Source organism: Lagenorhynchus albirostris, chromosome 9 (assembly GCF_949774975.1).
Source record: "Lagenorhynchus albirostris chromosome 9, mLagAlb1.1, whole genome shotgun sequence".
Lineage (NCBI taxonomy): Eukaryota > Metazoa > Chordata > Mammalia > Artiodactyla > Delphinidae > Lagenorhynchus > Lagenorhynchus albirostris.
Genome location: NC_083103.1, coordinates 44,037,215 through 44,062,282, shown reverse-complemented (window position 1 = coordinate 44,062,282; position 25,068 = coordinate 44,037,215). Strand labels below are relative to the sequence as shown.

Genomic DNA, 25,068 nt, shown 5'->3' with positions numbered 1-25,068 from the left:
GGTAAGAGAATGAGGACAAAATTCAAGGAAATCTTTTGGAGTCAGAGACCCACGGTGCACCAGAGGCAGCCTTGTTTAACAGTCAAGGGTGTAGGCTCTGAAGCCAGACAGCCTAGGTTCAAATCCCACCTCTGTGTTTGGACAAGTTCCTTTCTCCTCTGTGCCTGTTTCCTTGTTATATAAGATGACATTAATCATGGTTCTTACCATTGCCACAGAGAGCCGATTAATTTATATAAAGTACTTAGAATAATCTCTGGCACATATGTGATCCAGCCGGCGGGGGAGCAGTGCAGAGTGACTCAAGACTTCTTCTGATCCTGAGCAACTCTGAAGCTTGGAGCTGGGCAAAGGGGCTGGAGGTGTGGGACGAGTGTCATTCCCAGAAGACAGCTAAGCAGGGTAAATGTCCCAGAGTCACCACGAGCAAACCTGAGGGGCCTGGCTGCAGGCTGCCACGTGGACATACGGTGCAGACAATAGGAAGACTGGCCACTGTACCAAGCAGGGGCACAGCATGGAGTGGAGAGGGGCGAGCCTTGGCGGGAGTCAGGAGACCTGAGGTCCCATCCTGGCTCTGTTGCTTACAGACTGCGGGGCACCGGCAAGTCTCTGCCTGATGTGGGTGCTCAGTCCCCCCTGCCGGAGAGCCACCTGGGGCTTGCCTGGCAGTCTGCCTCCTGACACCGTGTTGGCAGAGGGACAGCTCCGTTTGGCCTTCTCTCAAGGCCTGCTTACTTCTAAGCCTCCTCCTGCCAAAAGACACGGAAAGCTTTGAGCAAACGTGGCCAGTGAGAAGGCTGGATCCCTGGGGGAAGGATATCCCCTGCCCAGGAGAGAGACGGTTCAATCCCAGCTTGAAGCGTGCAAGGCACTGGGAACTGGCCACTCTCTTGTTGGAAGGCAACAGAAGAGGACAAGCATCACACTGGTGTAGGCTGGGCAAGTGACTGCCAGCCAAGCGCTGATCAAAATCTCCAGGGAACGAGATGCTTAAAAGAATATTTGATATCACCATTGCTTTGATGTGCTTTTAGTCACCAAATTCAGGTTCATTTTTGAAATTTCAAGTAGCGTGAAAGAAGAGTACATGATTTTTTTTTTTTTTTTTTTTGCGGTACGCGGGCCTCTCACTGTTGCGGCCTCTCCCGTTGCGGAGCACAGGCTCCAGACGCGCAGGCTCAGCGGCCATGGCTCACGGGCCCAGCCGCTCCGCGGCACGTGGGATCTTCCCGGACCGGGGCACGAACCCGTGTCCCCTGCATCGGCAGGCAGACTCTCAACCACTGCGCCACCAGGGAAGCCCAAGTGCATGACTTTTTTAAGGTTATCAAAAGAGGACGTGAGTTAAGAAAGGAAACAGAGAAACTGACTACAGCAAAGCAAGTGGGGGTGGCTGGATTGTGGGATGGGGTGACTCTGGGACAGCTAGTGAGGGAGCCTGAAAGGGCTCATGTTCATTGAGCACCTGCTCTGGGCCAGGTACTGGAATACCTGAGTCATATGAGAGTATTCACAATATGGGTGGAGTTGGTGAGGCAAGTGTTTAGCTGTGAGCTAAAGTACGTGGTACAAAGTATGTGGCCATTAAAAACCCGTTGAGGGAATGAATGAATGAATGAATAAGTAAATGAATGCCAAGAATCAAAGACAGAGATGACTCTGTCAGCTGCAAATCCTGGTGCTTCCCTCCCTCTGGAGGTCCATAAAGGTTGAATCTCTCAGTCCCAGCTAAAGACACTGGCCCACCGGGATTCTCCAAAAAGCAAGGTAATTAAAACCAGGAGGCTCTGAGCCGTGGTCCCACCATTGCCTTGAGATAACGAAGAGGAGCCAGGGAGGGGAGACTTTGTCTCCGAGTGGCAGGGCGGGCAGCCTGGCTGCCACTGTCAGGAAGAGGCTGGGTAACAGAGCAGGGAGGAGGCTCAGGTCGGTCATCTGACTCCATGCATAGGACCTGAGTTCAGGCCACGTTGGGGTAACCCTAAGAGAAGCTCCCCTTCTGCTCTGCATTCCTTCCCCTTTCATGCCATCTCCCTGGGATACAGCAGAGAGGTCCCAAGGGCCCCGCCCCAGGAAGAAACACTCCACCCAGCAGCGCCTGCTGCCGAGGCCAGCCCTGAGGGCGCCTAAGTGCCTGCTGGCCCGCACTCCTCAGCGGCAGCACGCTGGACAGTGGGGGACAACAATTAGAACTGTGAGTCCCAGAGAATGTCCCGTTGCATCAGAATGCTCTGGGAAGCTTATTAACATGCTGATTCCAAGCCTTGTCCCAGACCTGCAGAATCAACATGAATACTTTCACTGAGTCAATATTTGTTGAACAACTACAAGAACCAGGCACTATTCTAGGTGCTGGAGATACAGCAATGAACAAAACAAATGTCCCTGTCTTCATGGAACTTACACACTGGTAGAGGGAAAATGTACAAATAAATAAGGGAGAGTAACCAAGTGAGTACAGTATATCAGAAGGCGACAGATACTGTTGAGGAAAAGAAGCATGGAAGGGATGAAGAGTGATGGGGTCAGGGCTGCCGTTTTAACAAGGTGCCATTTGCAACATTTGAACAAAGGCCTGAAGAGGCAAAGGAACAGATATCAGAGGGTAAGAGCATTCCAAGAGGCGGGGGAAGCAAGTGCAAATGTCCTGAGGCAAGAACATACCTGGTATGACTCTCCTTATTTTTAATCAAGATCAAACATGAGAGTTTGAGACCACTTTAGCAGAGTGACAGCATCCTACACAGGCGCCAGCCCCTGAAAGAGTGGAGCTTGTTTAGGAAATTGCTAAGGAGGCAAAGGACCGAGACTCAGAGTCCTACACAAGGACCATCTGCAGAGCCTTCAGTCCTTGGCTTCTGAGGCGGAGATAAAGGTCTCGAGCAGCTGGGATGAAGAAAGCTGTGATTAACTGCCCCTTTTTTATGTTTGTGAAAACACAGGCCTGACCCCAAAGCAAACATGCCCGCAGTCGGGGGGATTTGGGGAACACGAGGCACCAGCACACACAGAACCTGTGACAGCCGCCTGGAAGACAGCCGGCTTCATTTAGAGTTTTAAACACCAGAGTCCCTTCCACCATGCGTTATCTCATTCAAGCCTCCACACAATCCCAGAGGTAAGAATTCTACATCCCAATTCTATAGATAAGGAAAATAGGGTTCACAGAGGTTAAGAACACACATCTGGCAAGAAGCTAGAAAGAGCTGGAACTGAATAGATGGCCTAATGCCAATTCTGCCCTCTTCCCAGCAGAGCACACTGTTTTAGGGAGGCAAAAAAAGCCAGGGCTGCCTTTAGGGGCTGCCCAGCAGCTATTATTACTATTGTTGTTGTTATTGTTTTTATTCCTCTCATTTTAACTCACCCTTAGGGCACCCTTCCAATGTTGCTGCGTACGGCACGTTCACCACCATTATTACCCCGTGTATCTTCAGAGACCGTGGGGCAGGCAGGACATGGCAAGGCCTGATGTCCCCACAGGGCACGAAAGAAAACCAAAGTGAAAGACCCGTGGTCGGGAGATGGCAGCACTGAGGCCGGAAACCGAGTCCTATTATAATAGTTTCACCCCATTTTGCATTTTTTCGCATGACTCCCTGATGGCAGGGGTGGGTCTGAGCCGTCACTCCCTCCACACCCTTGGCCCAGGCTGGGCTCCCTAGGAATGTTTGTTAGCCGAGCTGAGTTGGCCTGACGTGAAATGAATGAAAGTCCTGTGCTGAGCGGGCTGGTGCCCCAGAGGGAGGCTGTCAAGGACACGGCCGGAGCCGCCTTCCTGGACAGGCTGGGACCTCAGGCAGCCCTAGGCTAAGGCTAGAGATGCCTCACTTCCTCTAAGAGCTGCAGTCTTATTGTCTCTGCCACCCCACTTGAGAGCTCAGTACAGGCTGGTCTCGGGGATTCCCATTCCTGGTCGCCTCCCCAGCCCATCCACACAAGGGGCCAACCCCCCTTTGCCTCCAACCACCTCCCCACTCCCCCATCTGCTCCTCCCCAGTGGGAGAAAGACCGGCCCTTTCTTCCTTGGTTTCTGTGCCCTGGGTCCCATCCTCTCCTCCCTCCTCAGAAGCCCTGTCCTCACCATGGCCTCAGAGAACTCAGGCACCCCCTCCGCAGACCAATTAAATGACCAGAGCTAAGGCACGACCCTCCTCGCTTTCTTAAAAGCTGTCCAAGCGAACCAGTGTGCAGTCAGAGTCTTGAGAACAACTCACCTTTCAAAAAAGAGAGAACTACAACACAACACAGCACAATACAACAGAACAAAATAGAACCAAATAACATAGACCAATCTATAATAGAACGTATCAAAGCGCTTTGCACATTGTAAGAATAACTATTGTTTCTTAAAATTTTGTTTCAATTGTGCGTGCATAGGTGTGAGTGGTGTGTCATCCTGGGTCATGACTGGAGACTGGTTAATTGGTAGAAAACCTCGCTCCAGCTCCTGCCTTAGCTCCCGATTCTCCTTCACAGTCAAAATCCCTGATGGAAACATCTACTCCCAGCTGCTCTTCATCTTCATCTGGCTTCTGGGGCCCCATCCCCAACCCTGCCCACCAAGGTTTCTGTGATCTGCACCTTCCACATCTAATGGCTTCTTCCCAGACCTGTCTGTGGGCTCATTCAAACAGATGACTCGTTCCTGAAATTCTCTTTGTCCAAGGAGTCTGTGTCGTCCTCCAGATTCTCCTGGCTCTTCCCTCTCTGTCTCTCACCAGCTAACCTTCTTCCTCCTAACTCCTAAACACCTTACCTCAGTATCCTCTCAGGCTTCTTCTTTTTTTTCTGTTCTCCCGTCTTCTCTTTGCTACCCTCTCCTCCCAGCTAATGGCTTCGGCTGCTCTGTGTACAAGACTCCAAATCCACATGCCCATGTTTACTTCTCAAGCTCCGGCTGTGCAGTTGGCCAGCTGTGAGGCAGGCTCCCGGGACTGGAGCTGGGGCTGGGGAGGGGTAATGCTGACAGCACTCAACTCACGGTCACACACTTGACTGGGTCAGGCAGGTGAGGCAAGCTAGGAAGGATTACCATCCCCCTTTACAGAGGAAGAAACTAAAACTCTGAGGGTTGAGGGACGTCTCCCCGGTCACTCATCCACAGTGAGAGGATCCCAGAACCCATGACTTCAGAGTTCAGAGTTCTTTCCCTTCAACCGTGCACTGGAACTCAACGTGTGCAAAAGCGATGCTGCATACTATTCAATAAACCAGAGGTTCTCAACCAGAGCTGTGCAACGGAATCATCAAAAATGCTCTCAAAAGGAGAGACGGCCAGATTCCACCTCTAACCTACTGGGTTAGAATCTTCTGGGAAAGGCTTTTGTTTGTTTTAGCTTTATATTTTGAAGTAATTACAGATTCACAGGAAAGTACACAGAAATACTCAAGGAGGTCCCATGCACCCTTCATCCAGCCTCTCCCAACATCAGCATCTTACACAACCGTAGTACGATATCAAAACGAGGACACTGACGTTGCCACAATGGAAAAGCTTCTCCAGGTCTCTCCAGCAATACAGGCACCCATTTGGGTGTGTGCATGTAGTTCTGTGCAATTCTGTCATGTGTGGCCTTGTGTAACCATCAGCACAGTCAAGATGCTGTGCCACCACTGAAATGCCTCCCAGAGCTTTGGCTTTGAGAGCCGCCCATCCCTGATGAGGAACACTGCACCCATCCTACTACTCCTCTTGCCCCCCATCCACGGAACGACCATCATCCTCTGAAGCACCCTGGCTTGAGGCTGAATCATCGTTCACCAGCCCTCTTCTGGCCCATCTGACCACAGCCTGTTAGTCAAGAGACCCAGTAGATGCTTCCCTTATGGCATCTCTCAGGCTCACGCCTCGGCCTCAACCCCACCTCCACCACTGCTCCAGAGCCCTTGATTTTTTGCCTGTACTGCTGCAACTGTCATCTCGTCCAGTTCCCTTCTTCAGGATGCCCCTTTCCCCCAATAGTAATAAAAACCGCAGCCAAAGCTCTTCATTGCCCAGCCCTGACTGCATCACTCCTCTTACCAAAAACTTTCATGGTTGTCGCCATTTACAAAATAAAGTCCAAACCGTTTAAATTCAAATATGAAATCCTCTATATCTGGCTCACTTTCCTTACCTAAATTTCTCAAAATCAATCTCAGTTTCCCCCTCTTTCCCACATGAATGAACGATAAAACGGCCTCCTTCAGGCCATGATAAAGTTCTCACCGTGGGGAAGAAATGAAAGGCTTCAAGATTTCCTTCTTCCTGATGCTTCGTTCTTTCTTTTGTGATGTGAGGATGGAGCCTGGGGATGCCTCTTGCTTGGAAGGATGGCTCTTCCATCCCTGGCCTCCTTACAGTGTAAGAGGTGAGGGGGCCAGCCGGCACGGGTAGAGCAAGGTAGGGTACACGGGCAGCCTAGTCACGCTGTTGTGGTGTTAGCCACTGGGGAACGGCGCTTTCTCCACTCCTTGGACCCAAGCGAGGTGATGGTAGGTGCTGCTCGAGGTCTCCCTCACAATAGACCATCACCTTTAAAACTACACTGCCTATTCGCTGCCACCCTTAGGTGCCTTTTCCTTCCTTCACGTCCATGGAACAATGAGAACTAAAGCTCTAATTCATAAGCACTTCCCTTCAGAAAGCTCTAATATCCCCTTCACAGCATTGCTTCTACACTCGCTTGTACATGATAATAAAATGAAAAGGAAAATTTGCTTATTAAGATTAAAAATATTTCAGTTATCTGATATGTTTCAGCTTTAATTGATAACAAAACACAAACTGCTCATCTGAACTTCTCATTACAGCAACGGACTCACTGGGAAATTTACTACCTGACATCAGAGAAAACGTCAAAGATAACACAGGCTCAGTGACTCTGTGATCCTGTGACCCAGCGGTCTATTTTTTAAAGTCATGAATTATCCATAGAACATTCATATTAATGGTCCTATCAAGAGCACTGGCTCCTTTCTTTAAAAATTTATTTATTTATTTAATTTATGTATTTTTGGCTGCGTTGGGTCTTCGTTACTGCTCGCAGGCTTTCTCTAGTTGTGGCGAGCGGGGGCTACTCTTCGTTGCGGTGTGCGGGCTTCTCATTGCGGTGGCTTCTCTTGTTGCAGAGCACGGGCTCTAGGCGCACATGCTTCAGTAGTTGTGGCTCGTGAGCTCTAGAGCGCAGGCTCAGTAGTTGTGGCGCAGGGGCTTCGCTGTTCCGCAGCATGTGGGATCTTCCCGGACCAGGGCAAGAACCTGTGTCCCCTGCATTGGCAAGCGGATTCTTAACCACTGCGCCACCAGGGAAGCCCAAGAGCATTGGTTCCTAAACTGTCTCAATACATGGTCTCTAAGCTTGGAGAATATTATGGGGATGGTATATGTGGGAGGAGTCAGAAGCCATGGAATACGCACCAAGGGAAAGAGGTAGCTGGTAGTAGCCGGAGAAAGCGAGATGTGACGTGAGGGCTTCAACAAGGGCTTGCTGGCCACCTGGGGCTTTGCTCAGGCCAGATGGAATGAGGAACAGGGCATCCAGAAAAGACGTTAGACTTTCAACAGCTCTGTTGCTGTCGTTGCATGGTACGTCTTCTACCATCCCCACCATCAACACCACTATGGCCACCACCACCGGCACCATCAATATCTCCACCATCATCACCACCAACACCAATAGACAAGCTTCCAGGCAAAGGCCGAGGCATGCAGCAAAATGAAATGATGCTTCACAGAAAAGAGTCACTGGAAATGTTCACTGTGTACATGGAGGGGATAGACGTCACGGCTATTTATCTTATCATACTGCACTAGGATGTTAGGGGAGACAGTTGACAGCCAGTGAGGGAAAGCCTGGGGACCAGGCCCCTCTGGAGTGTGGGGAGGGTGCCACTGTGGAGTGAACCTTCCAGAGCGATGACCATCACGAATCTCTCCTCTTTGAGGCAACATCCCAGAGAAGGGAGATCCGTGGAGAGCCTCAAGAAAATGAGAACCCCAAACAGAGGCTGGCCCCTCCGCTCAGAGGTCCGCACGGGGCAGGGAGCCAGGCACTCACCGTTACTGCTGTTGTCATCCACCAGGATGATCTCCTTGAGCAGGTGCGGAGGTGTGCGCTCGATGGCTGAGTGGATGGAGCGCAGCAGCACGGAGAGCGCTTCGTTGACGAAGATGAACACGATGCTCACCTCTGGGAGGCTGCTGGGGAATGAGAGGTTGCGGCACCTGGAAAGAAGAGCAGCCGGGCACTTAGATCTGTCGCTGACTCGGCTGAGGTCCCCCCGGGTGCTGGCCCACCCACGTCTTGGCTCCAGCTTTGCTGGAGGACTCGGGAGTCCAGATTCTTCCCAGGGTCTTTTTCTTGATATACTTAAGATAAGCCCTAAGTGTACAGCAGACAGGCCCTCAACCACTGAAACCGGTTTGCCCCACTACAGAGTCTGAAGGTGTCAGTGACTCCCCCAACTGAACAGTTGTACCGTTAGTGCAGGGCCCGGAACCCGGCAGGCAGTCACTGAGTGTTTATTGGAAGAATGACTCCATATTTCTAAATCCAGTAGGATGGGAAACGCAACCAATGAAAGTCTTAGTTTTTCCAAACTGGCAGCCAGTGCCTAAGCGAGGCCAGACCTTAGATGACCTGCCTCAGGAGAAAAATATGTCTCCTTCCAGAGACTCCTACTGCCAGAAGCCACTCTGCCTCATTCCAGAAATCATACTGCCTGGGGCCTCTCCCACCTCTCACTTATCTCAGGGATTCAGCCTCCAGAAAAGGTTGAAGCCAGAGTCAGAGGCTCAACACACTAGAGGACTGGAAGGACACTTCCAACCTCGCTTCACAGATGAAGACACTAAGGCTCGGATAGGCTAGGTCCCCGCCATGTGTCAGCTGTCAAGATGGCATCTCAACTCTGGTCTTCTTACATCTACACCGGGGTTCTTCCTTCAGGGAGAAGTGGTCAGGGGAGAGACTGCCTCTAACTGGCCATTGCCTCCCTAGCTCCACTGAAACCCTAAAGCCATTTGGAGGTCTCTTATCCAAAGCACAGGAGGCAAGATCGTAAAAGTCTGCACGCCAGTCTCCACGGGAGGAGGAACATGCAACCCTAAAATCAGATCCCATCAAGAGGTCAGACAATAAGAAGTGCCACGGTTCCCAAGGGCATGTCATTTCCTTCCGTTGCAAACGTTGCCTTTATGGGTAGGAAATCATTGCTGGTCCCTAAATACTGTTTCAGAAGGCACTGAGCTCCCATCTTCAGGATACTTGAATGAAAGAAGAGAGCAGCAACTGTAGCCCTGTCCCAGGTCCTGGGCTCAGAAAAGAGGCTGCCTGCTCCCAGGGACAGGTTTGATCAGGCCACTGATGGTTCCAGGGGTTCAAGGCTGGTGACCATGTTGCATTGCTCCAAAGTGGGAGGTGCAGCCAGGTGAGAACATGCAATAATGAGCATAATAGCGCAGGGCTTCTGCTCGTCAGTAATTAAAGTGCTGCAGGATAGGGACGGGTCTGTTCTTCCTTAATGAGGAAGGCTACAGGATAACCAGCACTGAGCAATTTTAGAGAAATCACAGTGGGGTCCCAGCCTGCTTAAGAGCCAGAGATTAATAAACTAAAATCACTGTCTCTATGGTTACCAGAAATTTACAGAAACTTCTCCCATTCTATTTCCAGCTCTCCTTTTCTCTCACCAAAGATAGGTGGGGGAAGGGAAAGAATCAAGCGTTTACCCAAATCTGCTTCATACTTAGAATTTGAGTAAAGCCATCGGGTTAACAGATTGGTGTAGAATTCATACATTGCTGTATTTAATGGAATAGATATTTATTGAGTTTCTTCCATGAGATAGGTACTGCACTGAGGGTACAGCAGGACATGGACAAAGGGCCTGTCCTCATGGAGCTTATGCTTTGATGGGGGAAGCAGGTGAACATGGAAGCAAACAAATGATACAACTTCCTATAAGTGCTGAGATGAAAAGTAACGCGGGGTTGGCGGATAGCGTGATGCCCTGGCAGCTGTTCTAGAAGGAGTGCTTAGGGAAGGGCTCTGTGAGGGGAGAGGTCTGACCAGAAACTCACATGGCACGCCACAGTGAGCTGTGCAAAGGCCCAGTGGGGCGAAGGGAACCGTGCTGTGACTGGAGAGGAGGTGATGGAGGGAACCAGCTCATGGAAGTGCAGCAAAGGGCAGGAGGAGATGAGGAGGTGGAGGGAGGGACTTAAATGAAGGAGAAACTGGAACGACTCCTTAAGCTTAACAGACCCTTTCCAAAAATTTCTTGTTGTTGTGATAACAGAAATTAAAAGGCTGCTGGTTAACAGCCAAACAATGCTTCTGGCTAGTGCTTATTTATGGTTATCAAGACCAGCAGCTGGCCTTTCCTTAAGCATGGAGACTGACAGAAGTACTAACATGCAACCTACTTGCTAACTGCAGTCTAAAAATAATCCTTTAGGGCTTCCCTGGTGGCGCAGCGGTTTAGAGTCCGCCTGCCGATGCAGGGGACACGGGTTCGTGCCCCGGTCCGGGAAGATCCCACATGCCGCGGAGCGGCTGGGCCCGTGAGCCATGGCTGCTGAGCCTGCGCGTCCGGAGCCTGTGCTCCGCAATGGGAGAGGCCACAACAGTGAGAGGCCCGTGTACCACCAAAAGAAAAAATCCTTTATATGGTCAGACTACTAGCACATGACCTTTATTTTTCTTTTATGAAAGTGTAATGAACAGCTCCTAATAAGGTCAATATATCAGTACACTGTCAGTTCACTGTCCGCCCCACTAACTCCACCAGCATGAAGACTGTGACCCTACGTCTGTCCCCACTTCTCCAGGGGTTTCCTCTGAGTTCTCAGAGCCTCACTATCTGAAGCTTCCGGTGGTTCTCAAGTCTTTTCCAGGGTTAGGGTTTAACTGCCTTCTCCTCCTCTCTTCCCTTCTTAATTCTCAGCCTAACCACTCCATTTCCGCCTTCCAAGGAGACCAAGTTGAATGTCTCCCAGTAACGGCCACGGCCGTCCTGATGGCTTGAGCAGCTGCTGTGTCTAGGATCTGTCTCCTGAAGACCTTTCTGTGAGCAGAGTAGAAACGTTACTTTTGTTTTACAAGCTAAACTCTGCTGATCACTATTTTCGCATGAAAGACTCTTTCGAACAAGGTTGTTACTTAACAGCCCTTTTGAACAGAACACCTAGGAAAGCGCATCACATTTGTGTGTGTTTATTTCCTGTCTCCCTCTACTATAATGACCCTCCCTGAGAGCAGGGACTTTATTTTGCTACTGTGCTTGCTCCCAACCTTAAGCCAGGGTGTGGCATATAGTAGGTTTTTGGAATTGAACAACACGAACAGGTTTATTTATTTTATCCATGCATGCTTGGGAGATATTGCGGGTTCGGTTCCAGACCACTGAAATAAGGCAAATACTGCAATACAGTGAGTCACATAAATATTTTGGTTTCCCAGTGCATTTAAAATTATGTTTCTACTACACTGTAGTGTATTAAGTGTACAATAGCATTATGTCCAAAAGAAACCAATGTACATGCCTTAATTAAAAATATTTTATTGCTAAAATATGCTAAGCATCATTTGACAACACAAACCTTCAATCTGTAGAAAATGCAGTATCTGCAAAGCACAGTAAAGTGAAATACAGTAAGACAAGATATGCCTGCATAAGGCCTAAATTTCACATGAGTGCCACTGATCTCAGCACGCTCTTTTCATACAAACCTCCTCCCTCTGAAGGGGAGTCAGGTCCTCTCCCACCAGCAGGCCCTTCCTCTTCCACCCTCCCTCCCCTGGATTTGTGGCCCCAACTGCTCACTTTCAGTCTCCAGCAGGCTCTCAGTTCCTTTGCACTGTAACTAAGTGATCCCTCCAGGCCAAATGTCCTGACCTCCTAAAATCCTTCCTTCCTCCCCTTCTCTCCTGGGAGCCACTCAGGGCCCTCCCAGGAACAGCCACGGTGCTTTTTCTCCACACCTCATGGCATCTAACCTAAACCTGGGTCTGTGTGAGCAGGCAGGTGAAGGGTAGGCAGGTTAAGAAAGACGAGGTGGGATAGTTTATAGGGAGAGAACATTGCAGGGGAGGGGGACGAATAGAGCCACCCAGATGCTGACCCAGCTGTGCCCCGACTTGCTGCGTAATCCTGGGCAAGCCACTTTCCTGCTCTCCATATCTTGCCACAGATTAAGGGAGGTAGAAGCAATGATCAGAGGTGTCTTCTCTATACAGTTCAGGATCTTCTATCTCACATGTGGTGAATGGAAGATGTCTCACTAAAGAAATAGCTTGCCAACTTTCTCTCCCTCCTAGCCAGTGCCTGGTCGTCACCAAATGCCACAAGACACATACATCCCCTTACCACTGTTGTGACTAGGCAGGGTGACCAGCTTCATCCTGGTCTGCCCAGGACTCTCCCAGTTTCAACACTGAGAGTCCCAAGCACACTGGGATGGGTTGGTCATCCTATGACTAGACCACAGCTTCCTGATGATAGGGACAGATATTGTTCACGACTGCATGCCCTCTGCCGGGCACTGTTCCTGGCCATCAACAGGCATTCAGCCTGCATCTCTTGAATGAACTGATAGCATCCTTTTCAAAGTCCCCAACACACACACATTCACACAGTATGATCGCAACCTTTGTTTCAACATCAAAGCAGAACTTACATGGCTGAGAGGAGAGGCCAAAAGAGGGGGGAAGAACAGCACGTCAGGTGAGATGTCTGCACACCTGCCGGTCACACTCACCATCATCACTGCCGGATACTGAACTCAGGACAGAAGCCTGCCTGCAGCGGGGCAGCCCAAGGCCTTCCAAAGAAACACACGTCCAAGAGGGTTGTTCCAGACCCGAGCCCAGCAATTCTGTTCCCGAGTCCGGCCACTTCACCCACAAACCAGCACCAGCCTCTGCCCGAGGGCTGTGCCTCTTATATTCACACACTAAGATGTTCTCCCCCAGCACCTGCATCCTCCTGGGTCTGGCCAGCACAGCCTTTGCTCCCAGAGCCTGCTGTCCCCACCTGCTCTGGTGTCTGCCTCTGTCCTCCCCTTCTCCGCTTGCCTCTCCAGAGAAGGGCCAGGGAACATGAGAATCGGAGGAACCACCAGGTGTAACTTGCCCTTCCCTATTGGTGCTCCTTGAGAAAGCCTGACTGTACCAGACTGGTCCCTTACACATTTTGAGAAGAGGTACACTCTCCTGTAAAATTAACCATAAAAGTTCCCTTTTTATTTTATTCTTGTTCAAAGTTGAGCCATTTTCCACTAGAGATAAAAACAAGGCATTTCTGAGAGGGGAGTACTATGGCTGTCTAATAAGCCGGGACTGATGGTCATGATAAAGTCAACTACATCCATCTCTGCACACAGAGGTGGTGTGGGTATGGAAGTGGCTATGTAGGGAGCCTCCCAGCAGAGCTCCCTGACACGGTTTGGAGCTGTTTATGAGGCAAGTTTATATCAAAAGCCTTAGTGCTGCCACTACCCGCGAGAGGCAGGGAAGCAGTAGCAGACTAAGGAAGGCCGAGACAGGCGCTTTGCCACTGGGTACCACCCGGGGCAGCAGACAGACACCCCCATATTGGACCGATGGATTCTCTCCTCCCTGTGACCTCGGCAAATCTACGAGCTCCCGGTCCATCAGAGCATGACTCGTGGAGGCTGCCTGACCTCTTCCAGAGCGAAGATCAAAGCAGAATGTGCGCTGTGGTCTGCCGGCCAATGTGCACAGGGAACCAGGTCCAACTATGCCTGGATGCTGGGAGTGGAGGAGGGACCGCCCTGGACCAAACAGAGAGAAGACGACACTCCCAGGTACCCACTCCCCTGAGTGCCCGGAGCCCCTCTTTCTTCCCAGGTTTCTCCTAGAGAGGCTCTACCCTGTACCTGTGGGCAGCACACAAGGGCTCAGCTGGACCGTTAACCACCTGGGGCATAAACCTGGGATCGGCAGTGGCTTCTTGTCCCTTACAGCTATCTGTGTCCTCACTGTGGCCTCCACCCTTCTACCTGTACCCACAGGACCTGCTTGATCGTCCTCTGGCCTCACTTGGGTACACTTCTGGCTTCTTCCAGATTAGATAGGCTCCCAGCCTGCCAGCGACCAGTCTGTTGGGCTTAATGAGAGCCGAAGATGAGGGCAATATGGGGGTTCTCACTGGGCACGAGTGCAGTCGAGACTTCCACTCCCTGTGCCTGGCATCTCTATGACCACAACCTCTGGAGCTCAGAGACTGCACGGTACAGCTACCCCTACTGCCCAGGGACTCCTCACAATATCTGGAAGTAACAATAGTACTAATTTCCATTTACTGAGTGCTTATGATTTGCCATAAACCATGCTAAGAGATATACAGATGTTTTTACTCTTTTTTCCCCACTCTGAACTTTATTCCTTCCTACAGTCTTATATAGTAAACATTTTATCCCCATTTTACAGATGAGGGAAATAGGGCTGAGGCAGTAAGTTATCTTCCAGGGCTTACACCTGGGCTCATTTGCCTCCAAAGCCAGTACTCATAGTCTCCGCTAAACTAGGGTCCGTACCTTCTTTCCACACCCACCCAGAGATTCATCTGTCCAGACACTGGTGTGATAACCCAAAGACCTGGTGGAGGGAGGGGCAAAATGAAAGTCACTCCAGGTCAACTCTGATGAAAGATGGGGCAGATGTAGTGTGTCTAATGGGATGATGTGGACTAACGTGATAAAATACTACTGGGCACGTGAAGCCTCCAATTGTCTCCTTGTACCATTGCTCCCATTGAGATAAACCCTCCCCATATATACTCCTTGTATGAAGCTGTCTGTGTCCTCTGCCAGGTGGCCTCACCATTCCGCCCACAACTCATGGGACCAGAGACTGCTTCCTGAGCCCCAGGTAGCTATCGACGGGCTGGCAGTCAGTGTACAGAGCAGTGTAGCCCAGGAGCTCTTATAGCCGGATCTCATAATATTGAAGAAGGACCAGCAGTCCTATCAAGCCCTTTCTCATGGGGAGGTTGAACATGAGGTACCCTAAGAAGACGGAAGCAGAAATGATGGGGGAGGAAACAGAACACTGTCACTGAGTGAGCTGCAGATGTGGACAGTCACTGTCAGAGACACGGCACTCTAAGAGATGAACAGAGAGGATGCACACTCGAGCCTGTCCAGGATGTCCTGAGCCACGCTGCCCTCCTCCAGAGCCTGGATAGGTGGCTTCTGCTGGTGTGATTATGTGACTGCGTAGACACTGGCCCACAAAGAATCCCAGCCATCTGTGGTCACCTGAGTGAGCTGAGTGCCTTCTTCCATGAGAGCACACCTACCCTAGCGAAGGAAGACCCACTGCACTTCCTGGACTGGGATCGGATCCCCCTGCTAGACTCTCACAGCCTCTTTCGCTTTTCTTATATGCTATGGCAATGTGTTTTTACGTGGTTATTTAATAGACGTCAGTGTCTCCATTCAACTACAAGCTGCATGAGGTCAACACCATATCTGCTTTGCTCACCAGGTCCCCCTTGTGCCTCACACAGTGTCCAGCACAGAGTACAAACTCAGAAAGCACCGGCTATCTGGCTGAACGAACAAATGAATCAATGCTCGAATAGCAGACAGTAGAATGAATGCAGGCCCGGGAAAGCTTTGTGGGTGGGAATCCCACTGCGTCCTGACAGAATGGGAATCATGGAGTTGAACACATACTCCCTGCCTGACCACACAATAAGCCCAGATCATCCAATAAGCCAGAGGGTACATGGAGCTAGTGGGGCTACCTAGTGTAGGCAGGGGCTTCGGGGGCCTGGCAGGAGGCCACGTCTGGCTGAGATGTGAGGAGACAATGGACATCTGTGAACAGGAGTTTTCACAGTCTGCAAGGCAAAAGAAATGGGCCACAGCCTGATCCTGGAAGAGCATCTGACACTGGAATCACTATAGGTAAACTTCTAAGTAGATGTGATCATCAAAATGTCCAGCTTTCAAGCAGAGGCAGAAGTTCTGCAAGGGGACTCTGTTGATTTACAGAAAGGATCTGCTATGTCAGATGTAGATTGTAAGGGGAACAAGAGAGAAATGAATCAATTAAAATGTAAACAGCCAACGGGAAGCAGGGGGACCATTTGTTCCTAAAACATCTTAGAAATCCAGGGAAAATGGGGTCCCTGGGACTACATGGACTGCCACCCAGGGAATAAAAGTCAGTTGGCTCTGGTGGAAAAATCACACAAAGGACCGAGCATCTCCTTGTGGGAAGTTTGTGGGTGAGCGGGCCAGGCCAGCGGCAAGGGGAGCTGAGGAACGTGGGGTAAAGGGAAGGCAGGTCCGACAGGTGGGAAAACGGAGGACGGGGCGTCTTTGCTCTCCAGCAGAGCCTTGCTCCGGCCTCTGATGCCCAGAACTCTGGTGCTGGGGAGAAATCACTCTGTCCTGCACTGCCTACCTGGCCCTCCTCACCTAGTGCCAGGGTGGAAGGCTTGTCCCGTGTGGCTCCTTGTGCGCTTTGTGGTGTTTCTGGTAAAGTCATGACCATGTCCCCCAGGCCATCTCTTTTACAAATCAGAGACCCAGATAAAAAGTAGCAAAAAGTTAAATAGCAGTTACTATGATGTCAGGCAATGTTCTAAGAGCTCTATGTAGATTACACATTCAATCTTTGTATTACCATCTCTAATTTACAGATAGGAAAACCAAGACACAGAGAGGCTAGGTAACTTGCTGGAGGTCAACCAGCTCTGTAAGTGACAGACCTGGCCTTGGATCCCAGGGAATTGGGTTCTACATATCACTCTATAATCTAGCAAAAACTTTATCTGTTTGTCACGTTATTCAGCTCTTCTCCTGAGTCGTTCTCCTCTAAACATATGCCACTTTCTCTATATCCCATAAAATCCAATTCTGTAGTTGTGATCTGAGTAAAACAAAACTATTGCCTCCCCATTTTAAGGCATTAATACAGCTCAAGATTACATCATCTTTAAGAACAACTATGTGATACTATTGGCCCATAAAATGTTTAATTAACTAAGATTCAGAAGCATTTTCCCAGATTGCTCTGGTTAAGAAGTATTTCTCCCTATGTTTGTGTAGTCAGCATTTTTGTTTGTTTGTTTTTTGCGGTACGTGGGCCTCTCACTGTTGTGGCCTCTCCCGTTGCGGAGCACAGGCTCCGGACACGCAGGCTCAGCGGCCATGGCTCACGGGCCCAGCCGCTCTGCGGCACGTGGGATCTTCCCGGACCAGGGCACGAACCTGCGTCCCCTGCATCGGCAGGCGGACTCTCAACCACTGCGCCACCAGGGAAGCCCTAGTCAGCATTTTTGATGTAACAGCAGAACCATTACCCAGGATGTTAATTTTAACCCCCTTTGTCCTGAGGCTGCCCTCATGGAAGTCTCATCTTTCAAAGACTTCTGGGTCATCTCCACAGAGCCAAAATCCCAAACTAGAAAAGCTCCCCTAGGCAGGGCGGGGCACGGGGCCTGAGTAGTGTCCTGGAGACACAGACACAGGTAAAAATACTGGCTCTGCAACATACCACTGGTGGGAGCTTGACCAAGTTTCTTAACCTTGTAAATATTCAGTATTCTCCTATATAAAATGGAAATAATAATAACTACCTCAGAGAGACGAGAGGATAAAGTTAAAGGACAACATAGACATTAAGCATTTTGCACAGTGCCTGCCACGTTAAGTGAGCAAGTGGTGGCTCTTGGTGTAAATCCTTAGCCCCAGCGTAGGAACCCCAACATGATCCAGCAATCATGTCCCAGCTCCTCACCTGAAACCGCCCCTCTTCCCTGCCAGGACCAGATATATAACCTGTGGGGCTCAGTGCAAAAGGAAAATATGGTGGCCCCTGTTGAAAAATTATTAAGAATTTTAGCACAGCAACAGCAGATCATTAAACCAAGCGCAGAGCCCTTCTAGCCTTCTCAGGGGCCCACTGTATAGTGTCCTGATACTAATACTGCCGCTGTAAACAAGTCCCGCAAACTTGGTGACTTCAAATAACACAAATCTGTTATCTTCTGGTTCTGGAGGCCAGTAGTCTGACAAAGGTCTCACTGGGCTAAAATCAAAGTATCAGCAGAACTGCATTCCTTTCTGTAGGTTCTAGGTGATTATCTGTTAGATACTGTTCTTGCCTTTTTCAGTATCTAAAGGCTGCCCACATTCATGGCTCTTTTCCATCTTCAAAGCCAGCAATGGCTGGTTGAGTCCTTTTCACATAGCCATCTCTCTGGCTTATTCTTCCACTTTCAAGTGCCCTGTGACTACATTGGGTCGAACCAGATAATTCAGGATGATCTCCTTATTTTAGTCAGCTGATTAGCAACCTTAATTCCACCTGCAACCTTAATTCTCCTTTGCCAACATACCATATTCACAGGTTCCAGAGATTAGGACGTGAACACCCTTGGGAGGCCATTATCCTGCCTACCATACACACTCATGAAGACAGCACTGTTGACCCCCAAAGTTCAGAGATCCCAGATGTCTGTCTAGAGGTTGCACCATGAAGACCTCATGGCCCTCTGATCCACACACACAAACTTGGTGACCATCCTCATAGTGGTGGCAGCAAATACCCACAGCCACCTTGGATGGACCCTAACCTGCTCCTAGGGGCACCCAGAGCCCTGGCTCCAGGCTGCATTCTTTCTCTTCTATAATCTCATCCTGCTTCTTTCCACTTGGATGTTCACACAGGGTCTCTCCAGCTCAGGACCCAGGGATCCTTTGTGGGTGGGTATGTGTGGGTCTGCCCCAGTTGCTCCTACCTAGGGCTGCAGAAAATAGTCCAATCCCCTTTACCAGCCCCTCAAGCCCCAGGCCTTAACCTACCAGTCAACCCAAGAGCCAGTCCACCCTCACGCCTGGGAGGGATGTGGACCTCAGGGGATGCTGGTGAGAAAGGCAACATCATTACTGATGGCTCAGGGGCCTCTGAGGATCTGCCAGCAAGAGGCAGGAAGCAATACCTGCTGGAGGCTCTGACCCAAGCTACCTTAGAGGTAGGCCATAGAGTTGCCATGGCAATGTGACAGCCCTGAAGCCGGAGCCCACGAGCCCCTCCTGTTCCTACCCATACCCAATGCCCACTAGATCAAGGGCTCATCCCTTATATCCCCTGGCCCCTGTATGGAAATAATACCCACTGCCTGCAGGAAAGAATGAGGCAGGCACCGGCTGCTGTGGAGCTGGTGAGTACCAATATGCTAACTACCCCACCCACCATCACTGGGGTGGGAGGCCCACCCTTACCTTCCTGTCCTGATCTGGCAAGCTTGCTTTAGCCCTCCACGATCCTCCTTCCCCACAATCACAACCCATTTTCTCAGTGACCTCCCTAAAGATGCCGCCTCCATCCTCCCTCTCCATTCCACAGGCAAAGGACTTCCTTGATCTCCTTCTCACACCATAACTTTTCAAAAAGTTGACTCTTAATTTATATGCAGTGAAATGCACAGATCTTAAGTGTGTAGTTCGACGCGTTTTGACAAATATATATACCTATGTAGTCCACACCCCAATCAAGACTTGTCTTCCCCTTCTTCTCTTTTTGCCTCTGGGAGATTATTTTGGAGGCTACAGATAAGAAGGGGCAGGTGGGACACTGGGAGGCAGGAGGAGGGACATAGAGAAAGCCATGGGGATGTTTGGAGCTTGTAGCTGGGGACATGAGGGATGCAGTAAAGTCCAGCCAGACTGAGATGCAGACTTTCTCCCCTTCAATCCTGAGGCCCCTGTGTCTTTCACCCCAGGAAGCAAGAAGGCAAACCCCTGTCCAGATCTGGCAAAGGCCTCACGTGGGGTGAAGTCTAGGAGGCTCACCAGAAGAGGCAACCGCTGTCCTGTCTCCCCTGGGTCTTCCCACCTGGATGGCCAAGGGGCCTGCTCTGTTCTTATTAATATAATGCAGGAAGGATGAATGGCACTTTGACTTCCCCAAAAGCCAAGTGTCCTGGTTCCCGGAGGAAATACGTCCTCTGTCTGCATGGATCAAAGACCCCAGATGAGGCTAATGAAACTGGCATTTCCATTTCCCATGTCCTTCTGAGGCAGGAGATAGATGGGCCTCAGGCTGAGCAGCTGGAGTTTGTTCCCTGGGGACAGATACTCCAAAAGAGCCAGAGGGAGAGAGGAGCTGAGTCCCGCCCAGATAAAAGGTAGAGACCACATATGTCTCACTCTTGAGGTCAAGGAGACCTTCCCGACTACACATGCGCAGAAAAGATCCTTGAAGGTCAGGAAGGGAGTGATGTCAACCTATCCATAGGCTTCTTCGCCAGAATCCATCTTGGCTAAGAGATGGGTGCGTGCACACGGGACGACCCTCATGTAAACCAAATAAGGACTCAGAACCAGGCAAAGCAAGATCACTGCCAAAGGAAACCCAGAAGAAATGCCCCATATAAGTGAGTCAAACTACCACGAGGGTGCTACTCTCTGAGTCCACCCGTGTATGCCTATTCACACGTACTCTTTTTTCCTCCCAATAAACACTTTACTTGTTTCACTACTTTCCGTCTCTTTGTAGAAATTTATTTCTACAAAGCTGATGGGCCAGAGCCTTGTCACTGGCCACTGGTCCCTGGTGGTCTAATGGCTAGGGTTCAGCGCTCTCACTGCCACGGTCTAACTTCAGCCTCTGGTTGGAGAACCGAAATCCTGCTTCAAGTCAGGGCCACCTGAGATGACTTCCATCTCCAGGGGAGAGTGGCCAAAACTGGTAAAGGGAGGTTCCTTGCAGACGTCAACCTCCAAGTGCTGCTTCCCTGAGCAGAGGCCCCAGGAGGACAGGGCTTCTGTGGGTGTCAAGTGCAGTCCCTGACTTACTAGAAACCTGCATGGATGACTCCTTCCCAAGGAGGCAGGAGATCCTCTGCAAATTTTCTGATCACTTGCCTTCTGATCCCATCACCTTTCACTCTGGATCCCACTACAGTGTAAGCTCCTTGAGGTTTCTCTGTCTGACGCTTTACTGGGTACCTGGCACACACTTGGTGCTCAATAAATATTTATTGGATGAATAAACTAATGAAGCCTACCTAGCAACCAGTTGGATGTATTTTTTTCCTTCTAGTTACCTCTTGTCCTGTGTATAAGGCGCTGAGCACACTTTGGCCCTCTCTCAGCCAGATGACAAGGTGGTCAGATTACCAAGAAAGGAGATAAAATAAGGGCCCAGCCAGAGGTGATGGAAGGGAGGGTAGGGAAGAATTTGGGACACCCACTTTCTGGTCCAGGAATGAAGCCAATGAGCATAGCATCAGGGTTAGAACTTGGCAAAGTCAAGAATACAAAGAGCAGGGCTTCCCTGGTGGCGCAGTGGTTGAGAGTCTGCCTGCCGATGCAGGGGACACGGGTTTGTGCCCCGGTCTGGGAGGATCCCGCATGCCGCGGAGCAGCTGGGCCCGTGAGCCATGGCCGCTGGGCCTGCGCGTCCGGAGCCTGTGCTCCGCAGCGGGAGAGGCCACAGTGGTGAGAGGTCCGCACACCACAAAAAAAAGAAAAGAAAAGAATAGTGCAGAATCCAAGGATGCCTCCAGGGGCAGAAATCCCCAAGGGCAAACAGGAGGTAAAAGGAGGAAAGGCACAGGAGCTAGGACTGAAGCAAGGTACACCTGGTGTGATTCTTCTAGAGACTGTCCTTAGCATGAGGCTTCCTCTCCAGATGCTCCCTGTACCCCGACCCACCTTGCTCTAAATCCCAACATTTGCCATAGCTGAGGTTTCACTCTATGCCTTGATAACAGCTTTGAAGTTCACTAAAACAATTCTTCCACTTCCTGAACCAGATAAGCCAATCAGCTCCATGCTGTACATTGTTAAAGCAGGCCCCATCCCCAGTAGAATGACACAAATGGACATCTCAAGGCAGTGAAACACAGTGACGGTTACAAGCACAAATTCTATTGCCAGACTGCCTGAATTCAAATCCCAGTTCTGCCACTAGTGACCTTGGGCAGATTACATAATCTCTCTGCGCCTCAGTTTCCTCTTGTGTAAAATGGAAACTAATAATAATACTATAAAATAGTAAGAAATACGTATATTGATCTCTGCCCCCAGTTCCTGACAATATTTATTATTAGTCTTAGACTACTAATACTGTGAAATAGTAAGAAATACATATATTGATCTCTGCCTCCAGTTCCTGACAATATTTATTTAGTCTTTGACCCATAGCCCCTAAATCCTTTGTAATTTACTGAGTGAAAGGAGTGTCTGACATAGAGGTCCCAAATCCTTTAGAATTTCCTGGGTGATCGGAGTATCTCTTTTTTTCTCAAAACAGATAACTTTTTACTGAATTATAGTTGATTTACAATGTTGTGTTAGTTTCAGGTATACAGTAAAGTGATTCAATTATATGTATATGTATATATCTATTCTTTTTCAGATTCTTTTCCATTATAGGTTACTATAAGATATTGAATATAGTTCCCTGTGCTATACAGTAGGCCCTTGTTGTTTATTTTATATATAGTAGTGTGTATCTGTTAATCCTAAACTCCTAATTTATCCCTCCCCCCTCTTTCCCCTTTGGTAACCATACATTGTTTTCTATGTCTGTGAACCTATTTCTGTTTTATAAATAACTTCATTTGTTTTTTTTTTAGATTTCACATACAAGTGATACCATATGATATCTGTCTTTCTCTGACTTATTTCACTTAGTATGATAATCTCTAGGTCCATCCATGTTGCTGCAAATGGCATTACTTCATTCATATATATATGTGTGTGTAGAGATATATATATACACACCACATCTTCTTTATCCATTCATCTGTCGATGGACATTTAGATTGCTTCCATTACTTGACTACCGTAAACAGTGCTGCTATGAACATCAGGATGCATGTATCTTTTTGAATTAGAGTTTTCATCTTTTCCACATGTATGCCCAGGAGTGGGACTGCTGGGTCATATGGTAGTTCTATTTTTAGTTTTTTAAGGAACCTCCATACTGTTCTCCATAGTGGCTGCACCAATTTACATTCCCAACAGTAGTGTAGGAGGGTTCTCTTTTCTCCACACCCTCTCCAGCATTTATTATTTGTAGACATTTTTTTTTTTTTTTTTTTTGCGGTACGTGGGCCTCTCCCGTTGCAGAGCACAGGCTCTGGACGCGCAGGCTCAGCAGCCATGGCTCATGGGCCCAGCCGCTCCGCGGCACGTGTGATCCTCCCGGACCGGGGCACGTACCCGTGTCCCCTGCACCGGCAGGCGGACTCTCAATCACTGCGCCACCACGGAAGCCCTATTTGTAGACTTTTTGATGATGGCCATTCTGACTGGTGTGAGGTGCTACCTCATTATAGTTTTGATTTGCATTTCTCTAATAATTAGCTATGTTGAGCATCTATCCTGTGCCTGTTGGCCATCTGTATGTCTTCTTCGGAGAAATGTCTATTTAGGTCTTCTGCCCAGGTAGGAGTATCTTTTGATCTAATGAGGAAGATTCTTGGCAGGCTCCTGAATGAGGGCTGGTCACCAGAAAGACCAAGCCATGATTAGAAGTTTGGAACTTTCAGTCCTACCCCCCCATTCTCTGGAGAGAGGGGAGAGGCTGGAAAATGAGTTAATAATCAATCATGCCTACGTAATGATGCCTCCATAAAAATCCTGAAAATATGGAATTCAGAGAGCATCCAGGTTGGTGAGCACATCCACATATTGGGAGGGTGATGCACCCCCAACTCCACAGGGACAGAAGCTCCTGAGCTCGGGACACTTCCAGACCTCACCCTATGTCTCTCTTCATGCGGCTCTCTTCTCATGGAGCCCCTCACAGGGTAAAAGTCACATACCTCGCAACAGTTAACAGAGCCCTTCTCTGCAATTCTTAACCTGGGCTGTGCATGGCAATCACCTGAGAACTCTAAACAACATGGGCACTGAGTTCCACCTCTGGAAACTCTTGCCCAATTGGTCTAGGGTAGAGCCTGGTATCAGGATTATTTTTAAACTCCCAGAGGAGTTGAATGTGTAGCCAAGTTTGAGAACTACCAACCCCCCACCCCGACTTGATCTGCTTCTTGTTGCCCCTGTGATCTCATCTCCAACTACTGCCTTCTAGTTTGCTCTGTTCCAGCCACAGGGACCTCCTTCCTTTTCTTCAAACATGCCAGGCACATGTTGACCTCAGGAACTTTGCACATGCTGGTCCCTCTGTCCAGAAAGGTTTTCCCCTGAGTATCCACATGGCTCACTTCCTCATCTCCTCTAGGTCTTTGCTCAAATGTCACCTTCTTAGTGAGGCCTTCTCTGACCATCTCATTAAAAATTCAACCCCTCCTCCTATTCCAGGCTGTTCCAATCTCCCTCTTCCACCTTACATTTCCCCACAGTACTTGCTACATAGGTGACTTTGCTTTGTTTATTATCTGTCCTCACCTAACTAGAACACAAGCTCCCTGAGGGTAAGGATTCCTGTCTGTTTTGTTCACTGCTCTATCTCTGGGTCTAGACTATTCTGGCACATAGTAAGTGCTCAATAAATACCCTTTAAATGAACAAATACTCTTCTCTCCCCTTGTAGATCCTCAGCTGCTCTTTCATCTCTAGAGCCCAGCCAAGTTCTCCTGGGCCAAGAAAAACCACACCCAACTAAATGGCATACATCAGGTGCTCAATAAATGTCTATGAAACTGAACTGAACTCTCCTTCCCAAAGAATACAGCCCCCAAGCCCAGCAGCAAGATTTTCCTGAAAACTCCAGATATAAGCTCACTGTGGTTTGCAGCTTTTAAGAAAATTTTAAAAATAAGGGGAAAGTGGGGAAAAGAAGGTGTTGGTGGGGAGCTCACAAAAGTTAATGAGATTTTCTCAGCTACGGTACATGCCCACATTTTTAATAATTAGGAGTAATAAAAATTCTAACTGAACCTTAAGGAACATCTTCTGTAACGAAGAGAGAAGTCAAGACAGACTTCTCTGCTGGGTGTAATGACTTGTTAGCCTCAGAAGATGGAGGTACTTTAAAAAACTAATTTATAGAAAAAAAAATTGTTCATAAAAATGCAACTGATTGGGCTAAAATGACTTATTAACAGGAATGCCAGATGATT

At 49.2% G+C, this 25,068-nt stretch overlaps 1 protein-coding gene and 1 long non-coding RNA gene across 4 annotated transcripts in view; one reads left to right on the top strand and one right to left on the bottom strand.

Annotated features, from left to right (window-relative positions):
* The window catches only part of GALNT18 (polypeptide N-acetylgalactosaminyltransferase 18), a 350,781-nt gene that overhangs the window by 159,145 nt on the left and 166,568 nt on the right, over nucleotides 1-25,068 (bottom strand). For both annotated transcript variants that reach the window (XM_060159658.1, XM_060159659.1), the window contains exon 3: nucleotides 8,046-8,212. In XM_060159658.1, the coding sequence (XP_060015641.1) occupies nucleotides 8,046-8,212 (167 nt within the window). The remainder of the gene's footprint in view (nucleotides 1-8,045; nucleotides 8,213-25,068) is intronic.
* LOC132526004 (uncharacterized) lies at nucleotides 277-24,641 on the top strand. 2 transcript variants are annotated; one of them, XR_009542425.1, is made up of 4 exons: nucleotides 277-402; nucleotides 2,946-3,121; nucleotides 13,682-13,816; nucleotides 24,540-24,641. It is a non-coding gene; the product is annotated as an uncharacterized LOC132526004 (long non-coding RNA). The 2 variants fall into 2 exon arrangements; XR_009542424.1 differs by lacking the exon at nucleotides 24,540-24,641 and adding an exon at nucleotides 14,024-14,338.